Genomic DNA, 23,951 nt, shown 5'->3' with positions numbered 1-23,951 from the left:
TACTTCTGACAGGGAGGGGGACACTGCCGGGTGAGTGCCAAGGAGACCAAAGATCCGCTCCACCTCGGACTCTGAGGGTCGGGGGGGTGAGAGACAGGACAGCAGCTTCAGCGAGGACCAAGGGCTGTCTCCAAGGGCGAGCTAGGTCTCTGTTAAAGGCTGAAAAGAAGGGAGCATTTGGAGCAGGAGTGGGTGGTTTGTGATTGACTGGGGTCTAGTGGCTCAGTCGCCCCGAGAGAGCCATGCACACGGGTGACAGACAGGAGCAGGGCAGGGGTGTGGTAGGAAGGCTCCCTGGGTCTGAGATACTTGGAGACTCCACCCCGCCTGCCTCCCCAGACCAGGAAGGTGGAGGTCCCCGCCCCACCTCAGCGTGAGGGGACTGGCAGGGCTTGGGCCCAGCAGGCCCGCAGCCTCCTCCAGGAAAGGCTGACGAGGATGGGGGTAAGGAGGCAGCACTGCCTGTGGCCTGAGGCCAATCCCAGCCCTGCCTGGCCCGCTCTGTCCAGAAATCAGAGGCTTGGCTGCATGTGAAGGACACAGGGAGGGTCTGCTGCCACTGGGTGAGGCCCTGCCCTCTGTTTTGAGCCGTTCAGTCCCACAAGGGCTTCTGGAGTGCCAACATGCCTGGCCCTGAGTCCTCATTGCGTCTGCTGGTTGGGATGAGCTCAGAGTGTGGTTTGGTTTCCATTAGATCAGAGGCTGTGAGCCAAAGAGAGCCCTGGGTTTGTGCCCTGGTTCCGTCTCTGCTACTGATATAATGGGAGACTTTGGGTAAGTCCTTGCCCCTTTTGCGGCCTCAGTTTCTTTATCTGCGTCCTGGGGCTGTGGCAGACACCCTCTCTAAAGCCAGCAGTCATCTTTTCCAGAGATGGGAGCCTCTCTTAGCTGGTTCAGATCAAATCCCCAGTCTGAGCAGCTATGAGCTGGTGGGTACAAACAGGCCCCGGGGCCCTAAAACCTGAATGTTAAGGGGGGGAAGGTGTCACCAACATTTCCTCAGCCCCGGGGCTCATCTGTCAATCGTTTAGCATTTGGGTATCTTTGCTACCCCTCAGTGTTTCCTCTCAAACTACCCCTACTCTGGGGGGTACTCTCTACTAGGCACAGGAAGTGGCTTTTCAGGCCTCAGTGCCACCCCTCCGTCCTCCTTATCTGCTCCCCACTCACTGCCTGAAATGCCAGCAGCAGGTAAGCATTCCTTGAGCTAGATGTGGATCTCTAAAGACACTGCCCTGGGATAGGAGTCTGGGAAGCTAGCAGACAGTTACACCTTAGTGTGAAATAATTGCTTTGATCTTTTTCCAAGGAAAAACAGAAAAGAGGGCATATCCAGAATGGGCGGGGGGGGGGGGGCGGGGATAGAGGGAGGGGCAGGGGATAGAAGGCCACCCCAGGGATTGTCCGAGCTGCAGGAACCTATCCCCCAGGACCCACCCACACTTTCCATTCCTTTCCCCAACTTCAAGGCACCCAATCCATCAGGAGTGAAGAGCGGGCTCTGTCACTCCACCTCTCTCTTCTTCTAACCTGACCCAGGGTTCTGGGGACCGTCAGACTATTTAGCCTGATTGGGAGTAGGGGGCAGTGGGGCCTAGTTTTCAGGGTTCTAAAGCTGAGCTGCCATGGCAACAGGGGGAAATAAACACTCTGGGTCTCACAGTCCAAGTTCTGCGATGATGTCATCCCAAGCTCCAGCCTGCTAGGTCCTGTGGCTGGCTGCACCCCAGACAGCCGCAGCTGCTCAAGCCAGAGGATCGACTTCCTTCCCAACCCCCACGCAGCCTCTGGAGAGGGGGAGAGAGTGGACACAGGGGTTTGGGCAGGGGCCTTTGGAACAGGTTCTACACAGGTCCAGCTCCTTGCCTACTACTTGGGTCTCTCAGTAGCTGCTGTTGCCCCCTCCTTGGCCTTAGCCATGAAGCTGGCCAAGGGGGCCAAGAACTCTGTGTTCTATGGGCAGCACCCAGAGGAGAAGGTTCAGGTGCCGTCACGGCAGGAGGTAAAGCAGACCCCTGTGATCATGGCAATGATCAAAGGTGAGAGAAGTCCCCTGCCCTGAGCCTGGGTTGATTTCTTTCTCTGCAGGGCTGCTGAAGGTGCCCCAGCCTTCCAGCCCTGCCTCCTGCCAAGTTCTAGAGGACTCTCCTCCAAGCCTACCAAAGACCTGCACCTTCAAGCTGAACCTCAGAGGCAGTATTAGCTGCTGGGAATTTTCAGGGGGGTATGGATGGGAGGGAGCATGGGGTATGAAATGAGGCCAATTTTGGAAAAAACCTAGGGATTCAATGGAGCTTTTAACCCACCTGTAGCTTTCCTCACTTCTCTCGAATCTTACTCTCAACTGAAAGCAGACAAACTAATTCTTATTACATTGTTAATGACTGATTGTTGCTCTATGTGGGAGGTGGTTTAGGATGAGGGAGAGAGAGAGAGAGAGAGAGAGAGAGAGAGAGAGAGAGAGAGAATCTTAAGCACGTTTCACGCCCATCAAGGAGCCTGATGTGGGGCTCGATCTCACAATCGTGAGATCATGACCTGAGCCAAAATCAAGTTGGACACTTAACTGGCTGAGACACCCAGGTGCCTCCAAATGGATATTTATAAGCCCCAATTTTCTCATCTGTAAGATGGGAAACACAATAGTATCCGTTTTACGGAGTTGTTGAGAGGCTTAGCTGATGATCCATATAAAATAGTTCGCAAGGTGTCTGGTGCAGAAGACGTTCTCAACTAATTGTGACTATTATCTTTCATATCGTGCATTGCCTGTGTGAGGTCAGTTGCATTTTACGTGGAAGCACTGTCTTTCCCCATGGGGAAGCTCGATGGTGGGATTTGTGGCAGTGTGACATCAGTGGGAGGAAAGCCCCAGTGTTCTCACGGCACCCTGCCTCTGACTGGGCGGGTGGGCCAAGCCTGAGGGCTGCCCCGTCCATCCTCGCAGGTCCGGGCCCTGCCAAATACCTCCGGCCATCCTGCACGGGTTATGTAGACCATGACATCTCCATGTTCCAGGAGCCAGCCTACAGTCTGCACACACGGCACTCGGAGAAGCGTGAGTGCTCGCCGTGCCCGTCATCCCTACTCGTCGGGCTTAGGGTTATCATCCTTGGATGTTTGGGGCCGCAGTGAGAGGTAGGGAGCCATCCTCTGTAGCCACAGGACCCTGGGAACTCGGGTCTGCCCTGAAGAGGACCCCCAGGGGGCCTGCTGGGTCCAGAAGCAAGCCAGCAGGGAGATGCCCAGGTGACCCACCCCTCTAAAGGCAACGCTGTGGGCAGCTCCCAGCTGGACCTCCTGAGGGAGCTTCGAAGGCAGGGATATTGTCACTGTCCAGATGGCAGAGTACGGTCTCCTCTCTGAGCTCTGGAGAGGGCATTTTAGCTGCGCAGGAATAGCTGGGGAGTGGGGGAAAATGGTACAGAGTGGTGGCTCCCAAGGCTTCCCCGGGGGGCTTAGAAACGCCTGGAAGGCCCGGAGCAGAGAGCCACAGAGGAGCTGAGGCTTGCTGGTTGAGGCCAACGAGAGGAAGGGTGGGCAGGGGTGTTGAGGTGTGTATCTGGGGGTCTGAGATCTAGAGGCCTGCTGGGTCCCTCCTTGGGATGACACATCCTCCTCAGCAGGGGAACCCCCTGTCCGAGGCTGGGCCTCTCAGTACTAACAATAGCCACTATGTCTATTATTACCCCTTGGCACCAGTCCCCGATGGGGGCTGCCCAAGCTGCCATGCAGCTGTCATTTTATCTGTTTCTTTGAGCGACTTCTGGAGACTGTTAGGTCATGCATTAAAAGCCCCATTTTGTAGATGAGGAAATCAAGGGTTGGAAAACACCCAGGGAATCGGAAGGGAGCCCTCACTTCTGTTTGGGGGAGGGGGATCTCCTCTGGAGGCAGTCCAGGCTCACCATAGAGCGGCCTCTGGGGCTGACCCGGCCTCTCTGTGGCTGTCCTGCAGGGGTCACAGACATTTGCAGCCCTGGGCCTTGCTATTTCTTCGATCCCAAAATAACTCGGTTTGGAATGTCCAGCTGCACGCAGGTCCCTATGGGAGAGCGCATCTCTAACCTGTGTAAGATGGGACAGGGGAGGCATGTGGGAGTTGGGAGGTTGGAGGATGGGGGTTCACCCTCAGGACCTGAGCAGGGACAAGCGGTAATGACTCGCCTCTGCCAGGTGTGTCTTTGGATACTGGCATCCCCCTGCAATGTTACATTAAGACACTGATGTTGTCATGTCTGTGTCACAGTACTTAGGTCTTGAAGCCAGTGTTATGCACATATGTCGCCAGGTGATGATCTGATGAAAATGTCATGGGACTCATGTTGCATCAGGGATATTGTCATGCTAATGAGCTCACAGGCCGTCGCGATTTCAGGATATTTTCTTGGTGCTGTCACAGGGAGGATGTCAGGATGCTGACATTCCAAGGGTGGCATTCTGATGACATTTGTGATTTTTATATTATGACAACAGTGTCAGTGCTGATGTCAGGATGGCCTAAGTCCCTCCCCCTGCCCATGGCCCTATGCAGGGGAGTTGATGGCCCTGCATGTTGATAAAGTGGTTATAGTGAAGTCACAGTAGGCTAACCAAGACCTCTTACCCATCAGCTGGGCACCAGGAGATGCGGCCTGGCTCCCGCCTTGAGACCCCTCCCTTCCATTCATCCACTTGCAGGCCTGAGCCCCATCCCAGCCTCCTGCCATTACGACCTAGAGAAGACCCACCCCCCCGGGGAACGCAGGGCTCCCCAGTATGCTTTCGGCTACCGGTGGCCGTACCGGGTGACGGACCCCAACCCAGCCCCCAACAAGTACCAGCTGCCACTCTTGCTGGGGCCCAATAACCCTGTCAGCCGAGCTGCTCCTTGCTACAGCTTGGCCTCTGAGCACAAGAACTGGTTCTACAAGGAGAATGTGGCTGGAGGCCCTGGGCCGGCCACACGCTCCCGGCCTGAGCCCTCTGTCTACCAGAACCGCAGCCCCAGCTATAGCATGGCCAAGCGATTTGCCTACCCGATGGACCACACACCTCGGCCTGGCCCTGGCTCCCACGATGTCCAGAAGGTCACGGTGCACAAACCCCGAACACCTGCTTTCACCATGGGCGTCAAGCACTCACCCCACCTGTGCCCGCTGGTCATCGACATTCACGACTAAGGCCCCTCCTGGTGCACTCACCCACCCCTCCCCACAGAAGTTATTTTTCTGTACCAAATTGAGCGATTTACTGAGATTTTGAGTAACAGAGTTGGTGCCCGCTGTGTCTAGCTCACAGAAGGCATTAAATAAATATTTTCACTTACTTGGCTTTTTGTTTTGCAAACACTCACAGCTGCTTCCTTTGGGCCCTGCCCTGGGTGAGGGGCTGGGATACTGGGAGGCATTGTAGGGGTCCCTGTGTGGGAGAAGTTCTGTTCTGGCTCACCAGGGAGGCAGTCACGTGTTCTCCAAGAAACCCTGGGCAGCGACTCCGGAGAACCGTGTTCTAGTCCTAACTCTGCCACTAATGGCGGTGTGGCCTTGTGCAGCTCCTGTCCTCTGGGCCTCAGGTTGCCCTTTGGACAGTGAAGGGGGGAGCGTATGTCTGGAGGATGTCCAGGTTCCCTCCAGCTCCATAACTGTGTGACTCTGATCCCTGGCAGTGGTCAGTACCCAAGAGAGGAGCAGGGCAGAAGACGGAGGGGTCATCTGGCTGGGGATGGGGGTAGAAGGATTTTTCCTGGCGGGGGGGGGGCATAGGAGGACAAGCAGAGACAGTGTGTAGAAGGGAGGGTATTCTCGGGGGCGGTGAAGATGAGAGAAAAGACAGGCATGTGGGACCAAAATGTACAGGGCAGGAGCCTGGGGCAGGCTCAGAGGGCAGGAGCCTGGGCTGCAGGAGGCTGGCCAGTAACAGGACCAGATCGTGGGCAATTGGAGGGCACTCTGGCTTTGTCCTCAGCAAGGTGGAGCTAGATAAGATGCGTCATTTGCAGAATTCTTTGGACAGCGAGAGAAGGTTGGACAGAACGGGCAGAGCCTGCAGGCTGCAGTCAGCCTAGGAGGAGGCGAAGGGGCCAAGTGGACTTCTGGGAGAAGGGTCTGTATGCCGCATATGGTCTTGGGGGAGCCGCTAGTACGTCCCCACACTCAACAGCTTAGCCCTGCAGTGCCCGGCAGAGGAGGAGCCAGGAGGGGGCAGTGTTGCCCTACTCGTGAGTCGAGTCCTGCCCACCTGCCTGCCCCGCCCCATCCCTTCCAGCTTTGCAGCTTTGGGGCACATAGGTGCCAGCTCTCTGGCCTCTGTCTCCATCTCTGGGAAAGCTGGGGTCTCTGGGGCTGGCATTTGTCCTTCCTTAATTCTTCATATCCAGATCTCCCATCGGGAGTTGCCCTTGCCTCTGGGACCAGCCCCTCTCCCAGCATCCCTGGCCAGGAGGCAGAAGGGGATTTCACCCCTTTTCTGTAGCCTGGAGCCAATGGGGTGGGAGGCCAGAACTATGGAGGGAAAGGGGCCCAGGGAGGGAGGAGAGGAGGCAGAATACCCCCCAGGCCTGATGGCTCAGACAGACGCATGTTCTTCCACAGCCGCTGCCCCAAGAATGGTGGGAGGCAGGAAGAGAGGGCCCCTCAGAACCAGTGTCGGGTGGCTCATCCTTTCGAGGGTGAGCAATATTCAGGTTTTAATTAAAATTGAAAATTGAACTGAAGAACTAACTTTGGGTAGAAAGGATCAGAGAATGTCTGTGGGATATTCAAACAACAGCAACAACACTGAGTATTTTTTAAAGGGGCTTGTAGGAAACCCCACCGGGATCATACCTGACGCAGGGCCCAGAAATTCCCTCCCCGCCACCCCGCTAGCCCCCAGGCCTGGGGTATTATGTCTGTCCTGTCCTCCCCACTCCTCAACAAGGCTGGTCCGGGCAGGCTCGAGAGAGAACGAGGGAGCTTGGGGACCCATCTGTCTTGCAGCAGATTAGAAAGATGTCATTTTGCCGACAATGCCATTTATCACAGCGGCTGCAAAAATTAGTGATGCTTGGGCTGAAAGTACTGGATGGGGGAGGGGGCTGGCAGGTGGCAGTGGCTGATGCTCTTCCGTGTCACCAGGTCAGGGAAGCTACAGGCCAACCTTTGAATAGGGATTTTCTGATTTTGTGCCTATCCAGTTCCAAGGCCCTCCACTGGAAAAATGAGAAAGCTGAGGCCCGGAGCCAAGGAAGTAGCAGCCATATGACAAGTTGATGGCCTGTCTCTAAATAAAGGTCTAGGCTCACTCTATGACTAGGGTCTGGGGTTCAGTGTGTGACCAGACCCAGGGCTCAGTGTGTGGCTAGGTTTGGGTCGGTCTGTGACTAGAGTCAGGGCTCAATCTAGGACAGACCCTCAGCCTGGCTCCAGCTGCCACCAGATATGGGGAGGGACTGGATATTAGCCCTAAAGCTAGAATGAACACTTGGTTTGTGGTCCCAAGGGAAGGAGAGGAGGCTAGAGGACTCAGAATGAGTCTTTGGGGGATGAAGATGTTTGGGAGAGAGATGGCCTTGGGAAGAAGGGGATGCGGCCTCCGGGGAAGATGAATGGGACTTCCTTTGTGCCTCAGCCCACAAAATGACAGGGTCATTTAGCTTGAGATCGACCTTTTGATAAAGCAATCCCCATCTCTTGGCTTTGCCTCCTCTGTGGTGGTGACTGGGTAGGTTACCTGCAAGAGGTTGGTGGGCATGGCCTTCCAGGCCTGGCTGAGTGCTCACCCCACCCCTTCTGAACAACTTGGCGGGGGGCACACTTGACCTGGCAGAAATCCTTGTCTGAATTCTTTCTTTTTTCTTTCTTTCTTTCTTTCTTTCTTTCTTTCTTTCTTTCTTTCTTGAGAGGGGGCATAAGTGAGCAAGGGGCAGAGAGAGAGAATCCCACCAGGGGCAGAGAGAGAGACAGAGACAGAGACAGAGACAGAGACAGAGAGAGACAGAAGCGGGGCTCACCCAAAGAGAGGCTCGTGCTCACGAACTGCGAGATCATGACCTGAGCCAAAGTCTGATGCTTAACTGACTGAGCCACACAGGTGCCCCCCTGGTCTGAATGGTTGTAGGACTTAACCTGTGCCCTCAGATACTTGGGCCCTGGAGCCTGGCATGTGATGCATACAGACACGATCATTCATTTATTCATCCAATAAACATTTGCTGAGCTCCTGCCCTATGCCAGGGTCTGGCTGCACCTGGGGGTACCAAGAAATGGTGAAGGCCCAGCCATGCCCAACAGGTGTTTGGAGAGCAGCTTGGGGGGAGGATGGAAGCAGCTTTCTTCTAACCGTGAGCAGACAGTGGGGTGGGGGTGAGGGTCAGTGAATGGCACGCTGCCCTCCAGAGTTTCCTCCCTTCTCTCCCAGGGCAGGAGAGGCCTGACCTTCACGGGGCATCCCCGCGGGGCGTGGTGGTAATAACACTGCAATCACATGACGCTCCTCCTCCTCGATACCGGCTGGGGCTGCTGGTCTCTGTCATTCTGTTGTGGCTGGAGAGACCCTGAGTGCTAGTTGTCACTCTGGCTCCCAGGAGCTGGGAGGATGGTGACCCTGGGCCGGGAGGAAGAGGGGCCCTGCCTGGGAGACACATTGACACATCATCCACAAGCACACAGGTTGGGGTTGTGCAGAAACACATGTCCTTTGCCCACCTACACACAGAGACAAGGCGCAGATTCTCCTTATAGAATGTGCTCACTTGTGCACACACACTTATGCACGCACAGACATGACACCTTACTCCTCGCACGTACAGCCCTGACACCAGACCCAAACACAGGCTTTATGTTGCACTCACAGGGAGAGACAGACACGGGCACCACACCGTACCCGACACTCACCTTTTACTACATAGGCACACCCCCTCTCCAGGCGCCTCTTTATCTCACGTGCATGCATACCTCTGCTCGGGCTCAGGTGTACCTCTCACTGCCCAGGAGAAGTAAAGTAAATGATGAGAGTGCTCCCTCCCTACCAGGCACAGGTGCAGACGGGGTGGGGGGTGGGGCTGTGGGAGGGGAGATTGGGTCTCCACGCTCAGGAGGGCGTTGGGGCGTGAGCTGGGGGTCAGCCCTCCAGTCTGGGGTCCTGCCTCTGGATGGGGTGCATTTGGTTGGGAGCTCTCGTCCACGAAGACAAGCCAGATCCCTTCTCCCTGCCTTGAGCACTCAGAGATGCCCACTCCAGGGGCCACCCAAGGACAGGAGGACTGGCATAGGTGCTCCTGCCACCTAGCAATCCTGTTCCTGGCCCTTGCTGGGGTGTGGATGGGGGAGCTTGTTGGAGAGCACATGCCCCTGAAGTCCTGGTGCGGGTCAGAAGCCGCATCTCCAAGCTCACTGGAGGCAGAGAGTCTGCCCGGTCCTGTTCCTCCCGGCTTCTCTCCCTCTGTGTCCATGCTCTCCCATCTGGCTCTTCCCTAAGTCTTTCTGTCTCCCTCTGGCTTCCCTTTCTCTTCTCTCACTCTCCCTCTTGCTCTCCCAGTCCCTTGGCCCTGTTTATCCTCTAGAATAAAGACCGACATTTTCAATTACCCCCCAAATAACAGAGCAGTTCTCAGAGGCCCTGACAAGAGGAGGATGGTGTGGATGTGTGTGGCCTATGGGCAGATGTGGGTGTGGGGGTTGGGAGGTACCCATGGTCCCACTGTCCTTTATTTGCTTTTTCTCTTCTGGAACCTTCATTTTTTCCTGGGAGAGAGGAAGCACGTCTCCCTTCAGGGGAGGAAGGGAGACAAAAGAGAGAAATAAAAACCTGTCATCGTTGTCTTGTAAACACAGCAGGTAGTGCAGAGCAGGGGCTCAGCAGGACCGAGGGAGAGGCAGGGACAGAGAAAAAGGGGGCTGAGAGAGATGGGGAGAAAAGGTGAGCTGGGGTGAGCAGAAGCCGCTACCCCAGGGCCCAGGGCGTGTGGGCACCAGGCAGGGCTGCCGAGGGTGGAGAAGAATGAAAAGATTGACCTGGGAGAGTGGAAGGCACTCGGGGAGGGAGACCCTTAGACCCAGTGCCAGGCAGAAGGGGGCCTCCAGGCATCAGTTCTCCTCTGAACATCCCCCCTCCCCATGCTGGGCTCTGGGGACACCGAGGAGGGTAAGATAGACACATGTCTGCTCTTGTGGGGTGTAATATGTAGCTGAAACAAAGCAGCTGGGCACTCGCCATGTGCCAGGCACTTACATAAGCCGAGAGTCACAGAGTGTGGGTAACCTGTCCAGTAACGCACGGCCACGGGGGAGAGTTCCAGGATTCCAGTCCAAGTCTGTCCCTTCACGCAGCCTCCACAGGAGGCTGGAGGCTGGGAGAGAGGTTTGGGCACTTGGCTCTGCCGTGATTGCTGTGTGACCTAGAACAAGTCCTCCCCTCTCTGGACCTCAGTTTCCCCATCTGAAAAAGTGTAGAGAATGCTGGCTGCTCTGTGGGGCCGGGCGGGGGGGAGGATCACATGTCTGGATGTGGGTGGTTACCCAGCTCTGGTTCCCTGGAGGAACTGAGGGTGTAGGGGTGCAAAGAACTCCTGGTGCTGGGGTGGGACTGGCCAGCAGCGGCTGCAGCCTCTGCAGCAGGGAGGAGGCTGGACCCCGGCTTTACTCCCTGCTGCTACCCAGTGGCAAGATTTGGGTACTGCAGGGGATGGGCTTGCATGAGGGTCAGAACGGGAGGATGCCTCTAGTGAGTGTTGTCTGGTTCTCTCTGGCCCGGTTAGCAGATGCCTAGAGAGGTGAGGAGCTTGGCTGCAGGTCATCCAGGGAAGAAGCTTGGGCTGGCATTGGCTTTTAGGGCAAGGTGCTTCCCCTTAGCCCTGTGGTGCTTGGAAAGCCCCAAAGTGGCCTTAGGGCGAGAGAGGTGGAGCTCTGAATCATCTGCCTGAAGCCTCCTGCTCCAGGGATCCTTTCAGGATTTCTTCCGGCAGGAAGCAGCCTCACTCCCATCCTTCAGGCCTATATACATCCTCTCTTTGTTCTTTATGCTCTACCTGCCCTAAACTGTACCCTCTCCTCCTAGCAAATCAGGCAGTGGGGCCCTTTAAGTCATTAGGGATGATGAAGGGCCATCTCCATCACCTAGGGAGCACCTGCTAGGAGCCCAGCTCTGTCCTGGGACTTTTCCTGCATTGTGTCACTTGAATCTCATGACGACCCAGAAGGTCAGGGTCACTTTTGAGCCCATTTTTCAGGTGAGGAAGCGCAGAGATGTTGTGACTTTCAGACACAAAGTGGTGGAGGAGGGAGTCTAACCCAAGTCCATAGATTCTCCAGAAAGGAGTCCTTATTTGGAGATGAAAAGTATCCCCATCGGCACCACAGAAATCAGCTATGACCACACCTGGAAATGACTAGTCCAGGGTCTTGTGGCTCAGGTCTCAGCCGCACCACTGTGCTGCTGTGTGACTTTGGGCAAAGCCATCCCTCTCTGGACCTCTGGCTCATCTGTGAAATGTGTGTGTGCTAGATTCCCTCAGAGATCCATTCTGGAATTTGGCATGTCCAGCCTTGGGCCCCGCGATGGCTCTGTTTTGAAGGGTGCTGCAAAGGGGTGAGTACATGGCAGGTCTGGGAAGGTAGAACTCTGGGGAGCCAGGCCCTTCAGGTGCACATCCTCGCTGGGTGTCAGTGTGTGGAACTGGGGGAATAATGGGAAGTGTGGGCTGTGAGAGCAGGACAGGGGTCCAGGTCTGGGCAGGTATGGGGTGATGGGCTGGCCCTTGGGCCTGGGAAACTTTCCCTCCGCTGTCTGCCACAGAGGGGAGTTTTTCTTGGCAGGAAACAGCCTCATCAATCAGGGGCAATGGGGGGCTGACAGGCGGCCACTCCCCGCTGGCCGGGCTTGAGGCAGACTCATAAATCCCACGCCGGGCTGGGCTGTAAATTCCTGTGATTCATACCCGGCCTCTTGCCTCTTGGAGGACAGAGACATTTGGGGCTGTGGGACAGGCTGCTCTTCCCTGGGCAGGGCAGGTGGAATACCTTAATCACTGGCCTGGGGTGCTCAGACAGCCTCCTCCCTAGGTTCCACAGGAGATGTGGCTACTGAGTCCCCAGAGCACCTCAGGCCCAGCCGGAGCCATCTCTGCTCAGACCCCTGTGACCTCTGCCTTTACCATGTGCCATTTCCCTGCCCTGGCCTAACTGGCCCGATCCGCCCCAGGGGCCACATGTGTGGACACTGCCTGTGTCATCTGAGATCTCGTGGGGGCCTGTGGCCAGGAGGGACTGTCCCACTTACCCCATAGCAACTTCTGCTGTTCCACGTGGCGGTCTGTCGTAGTGACGATGAGGACAAGAGTGGGAACCAAGGAGCAGTCTGCGTATTTCTCATTCCAGGGGGCTTGAGGCCTTGAACCCACTGCCTCTCAGAGATGGAAGTTCTCAGGGACCCTCTGACCCGGGGCTGGAGTCACTCATCAGCTTCCACCAGGACCGTTGTCATACTCAGATGCCAGTCTTTACTCTCACTTAACATTTTTCCTTAAACTGGCTCACTTTTAAAATTTAAATGTGTGTTTTAGCCTTGTCTGAAGCAATGTTTGTGAAATCAGGGGTCTGATGTGCTAGTTAAATACACACATATGCACACATATGTGAGAACATACACATGAAAATACATAGTTAAAATAGCAGATGCCCATTTCTCTGTACTATCAAAAATAGTCTTGTGTCTCACCAATGATGCATATGTCATTCTTTGAGAAAAGTGGCTCTAGTCCTCTTCTATTTTTCAGACAAGGACACCAAGGCCCAGAGAGGTATAGGAACTTGCCCAAGGTCACACAGTGCTGGGATTATCATCTGGCCCACTTGACTCCCAGTTTAGTGCTCACTTTACAGAAGTATGCTTGTTGTTTGTGGAGGGAATGACTGGTCAGGGTGTGGAGGCCTTCACTTCCCCAGAAGGACATTTGAATTCCCGGAGGCCTTTTGGAGACACAGAGGAGTATGTTAAAAGGTGGGCTTCCTGGCAGCAGGCTGATGGGCAGGCAGGCAGGCATCCTGGGTCCCCTGGTGGGACGAGCTACTGGCTCCCCTCTCTTTTTGTCCTTCTTCTTGGTGCCCAGGGCTCCTGCAGTGTCTTCAGGTCCAGGGAGGAGGTGGAGAAGGGGTCCCAAGGGAAGGAGGGGCGCAGGGCTCCACAGCAGCCCTTCCCTGGGGAGCTGCTTACTGAGGCGATAATTAGTGGTACTGGCTCCCAGGCCCGGCAAGGAAGGTGGCCTCATTAGCAGGTGCCTTCCCCTGCACCACCTCCACCTTCCTACCTCTGGGCTCCTGCCACCTGTACTGCCACTGCCACTGACTCCACCGTCATCACCCCAGAGATGCAGCACAAGGTCTCTTGCTGGAGACAGGGCCGCTGGCTCCCAGGGAGACAGGAAGGTGACGTGTGCAGGGCGGCCAGGGTGTAGGTACACTGCACACACACACACACACACACACACACACATTAGCATGCAGACACGCTCACCCACCAGCACACGATACTGTTAGATGTGCACATGCACACATGCACGCACAACACAGAGACGTATAGGTCTTTGTCCAAACAGATTTGCACGGTAATGCACATACCCAGACACACTGTACAAGCACACAGATTCGATAGACACATGTCCACAGGGAGGTGGACTTAAGTGCAAAGACATACAATGCACGCGTGCAGATGTCCGTAGGGAACGCAGACCCTCATCCATACTAGCACACTCATGAAAGTATCCACATAAACATCCTGACCGGCGTCTCCAGACCTGTGCGTGTGGACGAACCAGCAGACCAGACATGGAAACACGCAATAGCACGCGGCATGCCCCTGTGGGCACTGTGTGTACTTCTTCGTGTGCAGGGACCCCCACACGCACACGTACATGCTGCAGAGGGCAAGCGTTATGTTTTTCCTGGAATCTAACAAGGCCTGAGGTGCTGGGGCTGGTTAATTCCCTGGGGCAAGTGAGGAGACCGGAGCTGAGGACATATTTAATTAATTCTTATCGTTGGTGACAGAGAGAGGGAGGAAAAGAGGGAGAGAGGAATGGATGGATGGAGAGAGACAGAGGGAGAAAGGGGGAGAGAGGGGGAAAGAGGGGGAGAGAGGGAGGAGAAAAGGGGCTAGCTGGAGAGGTTAAGGTGAAGGAGCAGGAGGAGGAGCATGTTCAAGAAGCTCTCAGGGGCCAGGCATTAACCCTTTCAGTTCAGAGCAGGCCCAGGGACCCCATCACTCAGTCCCATCACCAAAACCAGACGGGCCCTTCAAGGTCTGATGGTTGGACGTATGCAGAAATCTCCTTGCAGGGCCCGCTGCATGGCTCTGGGGATGAGGGGTTCACCCCATCTCTCACTTCCACAGAGTAGAAATCTGCTCCCGGAAACTCCCTACCTCAGCCCCACCTGTGCTCTGTGGGTCCGTGGCTCAGGGGCCCTCCTTTCTCAGGGCCAGGCCGGGGGGGAGACATGACCACCCAAGGAGGCCCCTCCTGGACACCAGGACAGCTCCTGCCATCCCACTCCTGATCTCGGCCCCATGACGAAGTTAGGGAGACAGGGGTGGACAAGGACAGGGACTCAGAGAGAAAGCATGTGAGGCAGGAAAGGAGGGATGGGGCATAGGAGTGAGACAGAGACACAGGCACCAGGGGTGAAAGAGACAGAGAAAGACCTGAGAGCCTGAGACTGAGCCCATGAGAGCCAGACAGGCCCAGAGACACAGAGGAATTTAGAGAATCTGAGACAGGATGAGGCAGACCCTAAGACATACACAGAAGTATCTGGAGATTGGGATATCTGTGGGCTGGTCAGGAGGGGGTCACCCCCCTGGGGACATGGATGGAGGAATCCCGGCCTAAAGAGGATGTTGTGTGAGCCTGTCCCGGGCACCCAACCTCTCGGAGGCTTGGCTGCTGTTCTGTAAAGAAGGGGAAGGGGACTGACCCTGTCTCTGAGTTGGTCCTGAGGCTCCAAGGAGAGGCTGGCCTGGCCCTTCGTTCCCTCCACTTCCCCCTGGGGCTTGTGGGCCTGCAGATGGAGACGGGGGCTCTGGAGAGGCTCTGGGTCCAGGCCCCACTCGGAAGCCCCCAAACTGGCAAGCCAGGTGGAAGAGGAACGTCTCCGCGGGGCCGGTGTAATGTGCTGCAACCACGCGGTGCTGAGTGATGGAGCGTTTGCCCTGAATATTGAAAATGCATAAATATCCATTTTCAGGCACCAAGGCGGATATAAATACAGAGTGGGGGCGGTGTGCAGCCCTCAGCGGTAATTTACCAGCTCTGCTACTCCCCGTGGCACGGGCACTTACGTTTGGCCATCAGGAGCCTTTCCGAGACGGCTTTATGACCGCCGGCTGCCACCTGGGTCCCTTCTCCTGGAGAAATGGCTCTTCGGGGATGGCTGTGGGGGTGAGGGTGGGGCAAGTCTGGTCATTCCTGGGCCTGCTCCATCCTAGGCCTCCAGGCCCTCTCCCACCTTCCCCTCTTCCAGCATCTTCTGACACAGGAGGGAGGAAACACAGTCGTGTCAGGCCCGGTGTGCACTCAGCCCCGTGAGCTTGGATAGAATCAATCAGAGGAGCTCCAAACCTGCCTGTGGCAGCTCCCGGACTGGGAAACAGAAGCCACCATAGGTCCTGCCCTCAGGAACTCACACAAGGGGAAAGTGAGGCCCAGGGAGAAAAATCACATGACCAGTGGTGGCCACCACATATCCTGCCCCAGCCTAGTACATCCGTAGCCCCCAGCCTAGGAGGTTAAGCAGCAGGGTCTTGGCATCAGGTTGGACAGAGGAGGCCATGGCCCTCAGGTGGGTGCCTCACTCCTCGCTGGCTTATCTGGACCCTTCTCTGTGGGCTGGCAAGTAGAGGCCCTGAGAGGCAACTCACTGTCTCTCCCAGAGCCGGAGCATGGGCACAAGGTCCCTTGACCCCTGCGGCCTGTAGTCCCGAGGGGTGTCTTCTCCTGTGAGCTGGGATGTAGGGCCCACGGCCGTGTTCAGGGAGCCCACCTTCCCACAGCAGAGAAAGGCATGGGAGGGCACAGAGCGTTCTCTGTGCTGTGGTCCTTCTAGGGTCCCCGAGGCTTCCCCGCCCTAAGCTGGGCAGTCACCTAGGTTGCCTGGGAGCGTGATTATGGGGGTCATGGGCACTGTAGCAACATCACGAACACGCGAGGCATTGTGGCGCAGGGCCTGGACACAGAACAGGGGTGGGAGTGGGGCCAGGTGGGACTGGATGGCTGGGTGGGGTGTCTGTGGAGGGAGGGCTGCGGCTGAGGCTGGGGCTGCAGAACCGTCCCTTCTGTCCTTGTCTGCTCCTCATCTCCACGGTGGCACTGTGTCTACATCCTGGCCGCTCCAGACACACGCTCTTGGCTTCTGCCTCAGTCGTGAACTGACTACATCATGTGGAAGGTCTCAGGTCAAGTTACTTAGTGGGAGTGTCTGGCCTGAGTCGTTTCCCGCCAGGCCAGAGGTCAGCGAATGTCCTCTGGGGTCAGACATTTAGGCCTACTCCCGGGTGATTCTCAGAGGGAGCCATCGGGCCGGAAGTGGGCAGTCTTCTTACTGTGGATCGGGAGTGGGGGCAGCCACCATCACTATAGGGCAAACTAGTGGCTGAGCTGGGATCGGCCGCTTCTTTCCCCTCTTAAGAGGCCACGCTCACCCTCCACCCTCTCCAGGCCCCAGCAATGCTGACCGTATGCCAAGCATCATGCTGGGTTTATGGGGCAAACAGATGAACAGGACTCTCAGGGGCTTAGAGCCTCACGTGGGAGACAGTGTGTGCACAAATAGCCTCATAGAGGGATACAAGGAGGTCGGGTGCACAGAGGCGGGTGAATTTAGCTCTGACTAAGGCATGGGGGAATGCTTAATGGAAGGGGTGATATTTGATCTGAACCACAGTAGGATTTTAGCATGTGGTTCTGGGGTTGCTGGAAGCATCCTATCTGTATGGACATAGATTGTACAGCATATTGGCTCTGTGTGCGGGTGGGGGCAGCTAACTACTAACCAGCCTAACTAGGTCAGAAAGAGAGCCCAGAGCAATGGGAATAACCCAAAAGTGGGCAGGGCCAGCTCTTGGAGGGCCTGTGTGTCTGGCTAAGGGTGTGGCTGTTGTCCGGGTGTGGGTCCCCAGGAGAGCAGGAAGTCCTAGAGGGAGGTGAGCGGTGGGGGTGGGAGTATCTGCCTGTGTGGCAGATACGGGCCTAGGGGTCAGGACAGTCGCCATCCAGTCCTCCCTCTGGCCACCCAGGGCCTTCAGAGCTCCCAGCATTTAGAACTGGGCGGACACACAGCCCTCTCCAACCCAATGCCCCTGGCTGCAGCCTGATGTCAGGGCTAAAATTAGCTTTGTGGCTGCGCGGGCAGCAGAGAAACAGTCATGGGGATCGCCCCTGCCTTTCCTCCTAGAGGTAGGGACAAGGGCTGCTGAGCGTCAGTGGACACAGGCTGGACCAGAGCGATGTTGGGGTTCACTGCAGCAGCAAGAACTTGGATCATCCTCTTAACTGGGCTCTGGGAACAGGAGTCTCGGGGGGCAGTAGCAGGCAGGGCCCTGCCTTTCTCTCCTGGCCACCCTTTGGCCACTATCAGCTGCCTGGGGGGTGGGGTGGCCAGGGTCTGAACTCCTGGGTCCCACAGGGCGTGGATCAGGACAGCAGCCCCTCCCCACTCACTTCTCTGTCTCTGCTTGCCCAGCTGCTTCTCTCCCGCGGTTGCCATGGGAACCACAGGTGGCTTAAGTTTGCCTGAGCCTGGCTCCCTTATGAGACGGGCAGTGGGGCAGGGCATACGGAGGGAAGCCTCAGTCTGGCCTCTGTCCATTTAGCCCCTCTTTTGGTTTCGTCCTCACTGCCTCCTTCCCCTGCATTCCCTGCAGCCTTCCAGCCACCGAGTCCTGACCATTTAGTCCTGGGACTTGGCCACTCTGGAGCACTTTCCCTACCTCTGGCCGGGTCCCTCTCCTTTGGTCTGGTGTCTGAGCAACGAGCGCTTACCTTTTAGTCCCCCAGGTCCCTCCTGGCTTAACACTCTGCCCTCAAGACAAAGCCATGCTCTTGACTAGTGCCTTCTGGTCCCAGCTTCCCCTTTGCCACTCTTCCTACCCCCCATGCTTATGCTACAGCCACCCTGGGATGTTGGGTCTGAGGAATGGGTAAGAGTGTGGTGAGGCACACTTCCAGAACCACATTCTATGGAGTGGTAGTATCTTTTGCAGAGTTAATGGGTGTGCATTAAAAGTGAGTTCCACGTGGAAATATTTTGAGAAGCACTGCATATGCCTCACCTCCTGGAAATTCACGAGGCACTTTGTTACATGTTAAAGGCTTGGGCAACTCCTGCAATAAAGAAGTCTGTTTTGCTGTGTTGAACCCAGAGATTCTGAGTGTTAGCCCATAAATAAGGAACGTCTACCAACAGCTCTTGGAACTAGTTTCCCTGGACGAGCATTTGAAAAATGCCGGTTGGGCCCTAAAGGATGGCGCCCTGCCCTTTGGGATCCGGGGTCCTGAGGCTGCTCCCTTCTGGAATGGAGGGGCCTCCCATGCTGGCACCTCTGGGAATGGAGCAGACTGAGCGCTGGAAAGCGGGGTCCATGCTTAGCACCACTCCCACCTCCTGGCCAGTGAGTGGGTCAGGCAGGGTTCCTGGATGCATTCCATTTAAACTACACAACATTCTTTTAAAAACTTGACCTAGTTGCCAACATTTAAAACCTGGGAGATTCCACAACAGATTTTGAATCTTAACGTTCTCTTAAAGAGCTAGAAGACCTATCAACACAGTGTGTTTATAACCCTCTGCGGAAGTGAAGAATGGCATGAACCGTTTATTACGTGCACAGCAGTGCATCTCTCTCCTGGCACTGCTGAACCCCTCAGAAAACATTAGAGTCTCTGCCCCCATCGAGGGGAGTGTGGGGCTCTTCTCAATGAGTTCCTCTTCCCTGGGGTGGGGTAAACTACCTCCCTCCCGGGCGGGTCCTTCTGCAAAGGGCTGGGGCAGGTGGGCTCCCGCTCCTCCAGAATGTACCTCACACCTCATGAAGTAATTGATACATCATGCGAATCAAGCCAACAAATCCGTCCACCCTCTGCCCCCAGGCTCCCTTGCCGTGAGGGGAGCCAGAGTGGCTGGGGGGACAGCAGGGCTGCAGAACAGTGGGGGGAAGGCCTGCCTGCAGCCTCCTCTCGTGTCACTCGCCTATGGGCTCCGTCGACGAGGAGACGCGAGGCAGCTGCTCAGGTCACTCTGGTAATCGGAGCGTGCTGAGTGCGAGAATCACTCCCTGCAAGAGCTAAAAGCCGAGAACAGTGAGGGACCGAGCATGAGCGCGCTGGCACTTCTGAGACAGCTCGCGGCTGTGGAGAGCCTGCTAAAAATAGCCCGCTCCCAGCTGAGGCTGGAACCCTGGAAAATCCTGCTCTGGAGGGGTGGCTGGGGCCACCCCTCCTGTGCCCCTGTGTCCCTGCCGCCCTGCTGGTGGGGTGGGGCTGGCGAGGCCGGCAAGGGCCCGCCTGCTGGGAGCCTCTTCCCCTGCCCTGGGAAGACTGTGAGGAGACAGAGCTGTGACTTGATGGCCCCTGTCTGACGGTGGTTGAGGTGGGAGGCCCAGACCTGTCTCCCCGACTCCCACGCTGTTAGGGTAAGTGAGGAATTCCCCTCTCTGAGATCAGGCACCAGGACAGGCTTCTGTCCTGGGCGGGCTAGGGGAGATCAGTAAGGAGCTCCCCTGCCCAGCTGGGCGTTCATGTTCCACGGCCCCCACTGAGACCCCTCATCAGGCTACTGACTCCAGCCGTCTCCTGCTTTGCCTGAACATGGCCTGTTCTTGGCCCCCTGCTTCTCAGCCTATTCAAACTCTCCCTACCTGAGGACTTCTCATGAATGTCTTCCCTCCTCCAGAAAGCCCCTCTGACCCTTTTGCTCAAGCCTCTCCTCCAGGCTCATTCCTCTCCCCCTGCCATCCAGTGTCCCGGGCTTCCCTTCCCACTCGTGCAGCTCCAGATTCCGGGGCACCTTGAGCAAGCCCCTGTCTCTCTCTGGGCCTCTGAGGAATCAAGGTCTAGAGCAGGCTGTGAGGCCCAGCTGGCTGGAGCCAATCATATGCCTTATTGTGATGTCTGTAAGTGTCACCAGACCCCACATGAAGTCCTAGATGGGGAGGAGACTGAGATGTGGGCATGACCACTAGTCTAGGCCCCTGTCAAATGACTGACCATCCATTCTCCACTCACACGCTTCCTGGGGAGGGGCCCTCACCATCTCCTGAGGCAGCCTCTTCCCCTGTCTCCTCTGCAGGGTCCTGCCTCAGCCACAAGTTCCTTGGGGGGAGGGCTCTGGCACAGAGGAGGCCTCAGAGGACAATCCCCGAAGCGGGGACCAATCCATGCTAGGGCAGGACTGCGGGGGATGGGGAAATGGAGGTTAGAGGTCCTGGGTCCCACCCAAGGTTGCCAACTCGATGCGTTTCCTCAGCCTCAGATGGAGCTGAGGGGGGAGGCAGAGGAGAGGCCAGGGGGACAGTAGGGTTTAGTACTGAGGAAGGTGGGTTCTTGTCCCTGTTGGGGGTTGGCCAGTCTGGGCCAGCCTCTGCAGTGGTGCTGGGGTGCTGATGGGTGGGAAGGCTTCCCCCCTCCTTCCAAGCTGGTTCCTGAGATGTCCCTGACACAGAATCACCTTCCTTGCTGTGGGCAGCGATGACAGTGAGGGACCAGGATTTCCCACTGTTACTGAAGTGAGGGGCAGGAGAAGGGCTGTGAGCACAGAGGTCCACACATCCAGGCTGGCTGGCAGTTCAGTATTGGACCAGAGCGGGTCTAGGTTAGTGGTCGACATTCTGGAGAAGCAAATCTCACTAACTGAGCAAGCTTCAGCAACAAGCTTCACCTCCTTGTGCCTCACTCAGTCCCTACATCTGTGAAATGGGGATGACAATTGTTAAAAAGAAAACCAGAGACCCCAAATGGCTTCATGCAGGTTAAGGCCCTAAGTCAGTAAACCGAGACTTAATGCCTAACCTATCTGTAGTGTCAACCCCCCAGGAATGCAACCTATAACCAGTCAACATTTCTGGTCAGCATTAGGAAATTTACTGATAGACCCCTTTTGTTCCCCTTAGGAGGGCAACCTTGCCTAAAACAATGGATTCTTTGCTAATATTTTCCTTTTTTCTGCTCCGTGTCTAGCTTTTCAGTCACCCTTTGGAGCTCCCCTCTACCAGCTAGATGGGATGCAGACTGATTCATGAATCAACGAATAAAGCCAATTAGATCTTTAAAATGTACTGTTGAATTTTTATTACATGGCACAATAGAATGTGTCTGATAGGGTTGTTGTGAAGATTTAGTGAATGTGTGTGTGTGTGTGTGTGCGTGTGTACATATCTCAGAGCCTGAGATATAGTGTTACACAAATGTTAATTATTATTACCAGGTTGCAGTCTCTTTTGAGAATTTGATAAAACTTATAGACCCCTTTTCAGAAGAGACCTGTACCCACGACTCTGCACAATTTCTAGGCTTATGAACTCCCTAAAGTTCACGTGTATAAGAACATGACTGAATCTAACATGACTTTCCTTTTTTTTAATTGAAACTTTTATGGTCAAAGTAACGTAGGCAAATAGTTGTAAACGTCCAAAGAGAAATGGCTGTCCTCTGCCTCACGGCCCACCTCTGAGCCCGGTCTCCTCCAGAGGCCACAACCCCAGGCAGCCACTCCCCCTGATACCTGACCTCTCCCTTTGCCCCCTGCAGTGTTGGGAGCAGGGTGGCAGGCCTGTTCCCATTTCACCCCCAGGGACCATGGAGATGGGCTTTGTCCTTCTGACTCATGCCAAGTTCTTGATTCCACCTTCTGAGTGGCTCTTAGGTCTGCCCCAGCGCCCTCGCCTGCACCCCGACCCCCTCTACCCCCGGCCCTCACTGGTCACCACAACAACTTTCCAGTTGCCAACACCACCACCTCTCTTCCTTAAAACTCCCCAGTGGCTCCTCACTGAATGCAATGATTTTAGCATCAAGGTCGAGGACACAGGGTTATGTAAGATTCATGATGCCCAGGGTACAGAAAAAGCAGAATCCTTTGTGGTGAATATGACATCATCAAAGGGGGCCTGGGGTTGGTCCAGGGGCCTGTGAGGTCTCGAGCCCAGCCAGGCCGGCAAGCGCCCCGGGGGTGAAGGGGAAGTGGGGGGGGGGAGGAGAGTTTGGGGGTGAAACCGCTTCATGCAAATGAAATGAAATGGGGCTTCAGGGCAGGTTTGGCAAGCTGCCAGAAACAAAGACTCTGTGTCTCCCACCTTCCCAACCTGCTGGCTTGAGGGGGGTTGTCGGGAGTGGAATCTGAGGCCCTGGACCTCAGGGCATTGGGAAAGAGACACATCTCTGAGCTCCTTCTGCCCTTCTTTACACACTTTGGTTACACTGTGTACATTGCCTACAGAGTGAGATGCAGGCTCCCCTTGGGCAGGAACGCGGCTGGGTTTCCAGCTCATGTCCAAATGACACTCCCCTTTCCTTTCCTTTTGCTTTTTCCTTCTTAAATGGACCTCAGGTACACAGAACTGGGTTAATCACCACCCTGCCTATGACATACTCTCATTATTGGCCCATGCAGGGCCACTTTAATTAATTAATTTCTTTGTTTACAATGATATATTTTTGTTTACGGCAACATAGTGATGTTAAATAACAAACATTCAGCTGAGTAATTTAAAAGATCAAGTGGCTGTATTAAGCAACTTCACAATCAGGTTGCCTCCCATCTAGCACATTAGGAAGGAGCTCCATTCGGCTGCAGAAAAGAAAAGATTTTTAAAGGCAGGACAAGGAAGTCATAAACAGAAAAAAGGATTATTTTGGGTGAGGTGATCTTCCTTTGGGGGGACAAAAGGGTCTTAGTAGTTATTAGCTGGGTTACCTTTTCTTCCTTTGGAGCATAGAGAGGGCCTGTGTCAAAGATTACTCTATTGGTACCCTAGAAAATTACTAATTGGTTAAGACTACATTTCTGGGGAAGTTTGAAAGTGTAATCAGGTTATCAGACATTAAGCCCTGGTTTGGTGACGGGGCGTAGCATTAAGTGACTCTATTTTGGGCCTCTGGGTTTTTTTTGACAGTGGAACTCAGAACTCAACCTGCGACTGGGGAGCCCGGGTGGCTCAGTTGGTTAAGCGTCCAACTTCGGCTCAGGTCATGATCCTGCACTTCCTGAGTTCGAGCCCCACATCAGACTCTGTGTTGACAGCTCAGAGCCTGGAGCCTGCTTCAGATTCTGTGTCTCTCTCTCTCTGTGCCCCTCCCTGACTTGCGCGAGCACACAGTTCCTCTCTCTCTCTCTCAAAAAAAAAAAAAAATTAAAAAATTAAAAACAAATAAATAAAACATTAAAAATTAAAAAAATTCATTAAAAAAAAACCCCTCAACCTGAGATCTCGAGCCTTAACAGTGTCTGCACCTATATTGTGCTCCTCCTTTATCACAGCCTCCTGCTTCCCCCTCAGAAGTATATACTATGCTGAATTATCTGAATTTTGTGTCTATCATTCCCTAGGCTTTCTAAATACAATTTTATTACTGCATCAGTCAGGGTAGACTAGGTTATGCTGCAGTAACAAATAACTCCTAATCTCAGTGGCCTAACACAACAAAAGTTTATTTCTTGCTCATGTTACGTGACCAGCGCAGATGGGCAGAGGCCTCTGGGGTTCTGGGGTTTTGCTTTGTCACGGGAGGATAAAAACTATGCACCAGTTCTTAGATGTTTCTGCCCGAAAGTGACTGAGCACTTCAGTGACAGTTCATTGGCCAAAGCTCTTCTTCCCAAGTCTGTCCTTGATTTCAAGAGGGCATGTACCTAGAAAGAAGGAAGAACCAGAAGTCTTGTTAAGCTTGGGTAATGTCACCACAACCACGTATCTGTGCAGCCTAAATACTAAGTTTTTTATTTCAGTTG

The 23,951-nt window shown here is 55.1% G+C and overlaps 1 protein-coding gene and 2 long non-coding RNA genes across 3 annotated transcripts; 2 read left to right on the top strand and 1 right to left on the bottom strand.

The window, feature by feature from the left end:
* The first annotated feature begins 1,618 nt into the window (after positions 1–1,618).
* On the top strand, positions 1,619–5,307 carry ODF3L1 (outer dense fiber of sperm tails 3 like 1). The gene is made up of 4 exons (XM_003986935.6): positions 1,619–2,039; positions 2,948–3,058; positions 3,959–4,072; positions 4,681–5,307. The coding sequence occupies exons 1-4, from the start codon at positions 1,919–1,921 to the stop codon at positions 5,160–5,162; spliced, it is 828 nt and encodes a 275-aa protein (XP_003986984.1). The 5' UTR covers positions 1,619–1,918; the 3' UTR covers positions 5,163–5,307.
* Positions 5,308–8,132: 2,825 nt separating this feature from the next.
* On the bottom strand, positions 8,133–19,997 carry LOC123385849. The gene is made up of 4 exons (XR_006598998.1): positions 19,864–19,997; positions 15,292–19,290; positions 8,856–15,162; positions 8,133–8,592 (listed from the first exon to the last, which is right to left on the bottom strand). It is a non-coding gene; the product is annotated as an uncharacterized LOC123385849 (long non-coding RNA).
* A 92-nt stretch (positions 19,998–20,089) lies between these two features.
* Positions 20,090–21,275, top strand: LOC123385850. Its single transcript, XR_006598999.1, has 2 exons — positions 20,090–20,540; positions 21,182–21,275. It is a non-coding gene; the product is annotated as an uncharacterized LOC123385850 (long non-coding RNA).
* The last annotated feature ends 2,676 nt before the right edge of the window (positions 21,276–23,951 follow it).

The sequence above is a fragment of the Felis catus genome, chromosome B3 (genome assembly GCF_018350175.1).
Source record: "Felis catus isolate Fca126 chromosome B3, F.catus_Fca126_mat1.0, whole genome shotgun sequence".
Classification (NCBI taxonomy): Eukaryota; Metazoa; Chordata; class Mammalia; order Carnivora; family Felidae; genus Felis; species Felis catus.
This window is presented reverse-complemented; position numbering and strand designations above follow the sequence as displayed.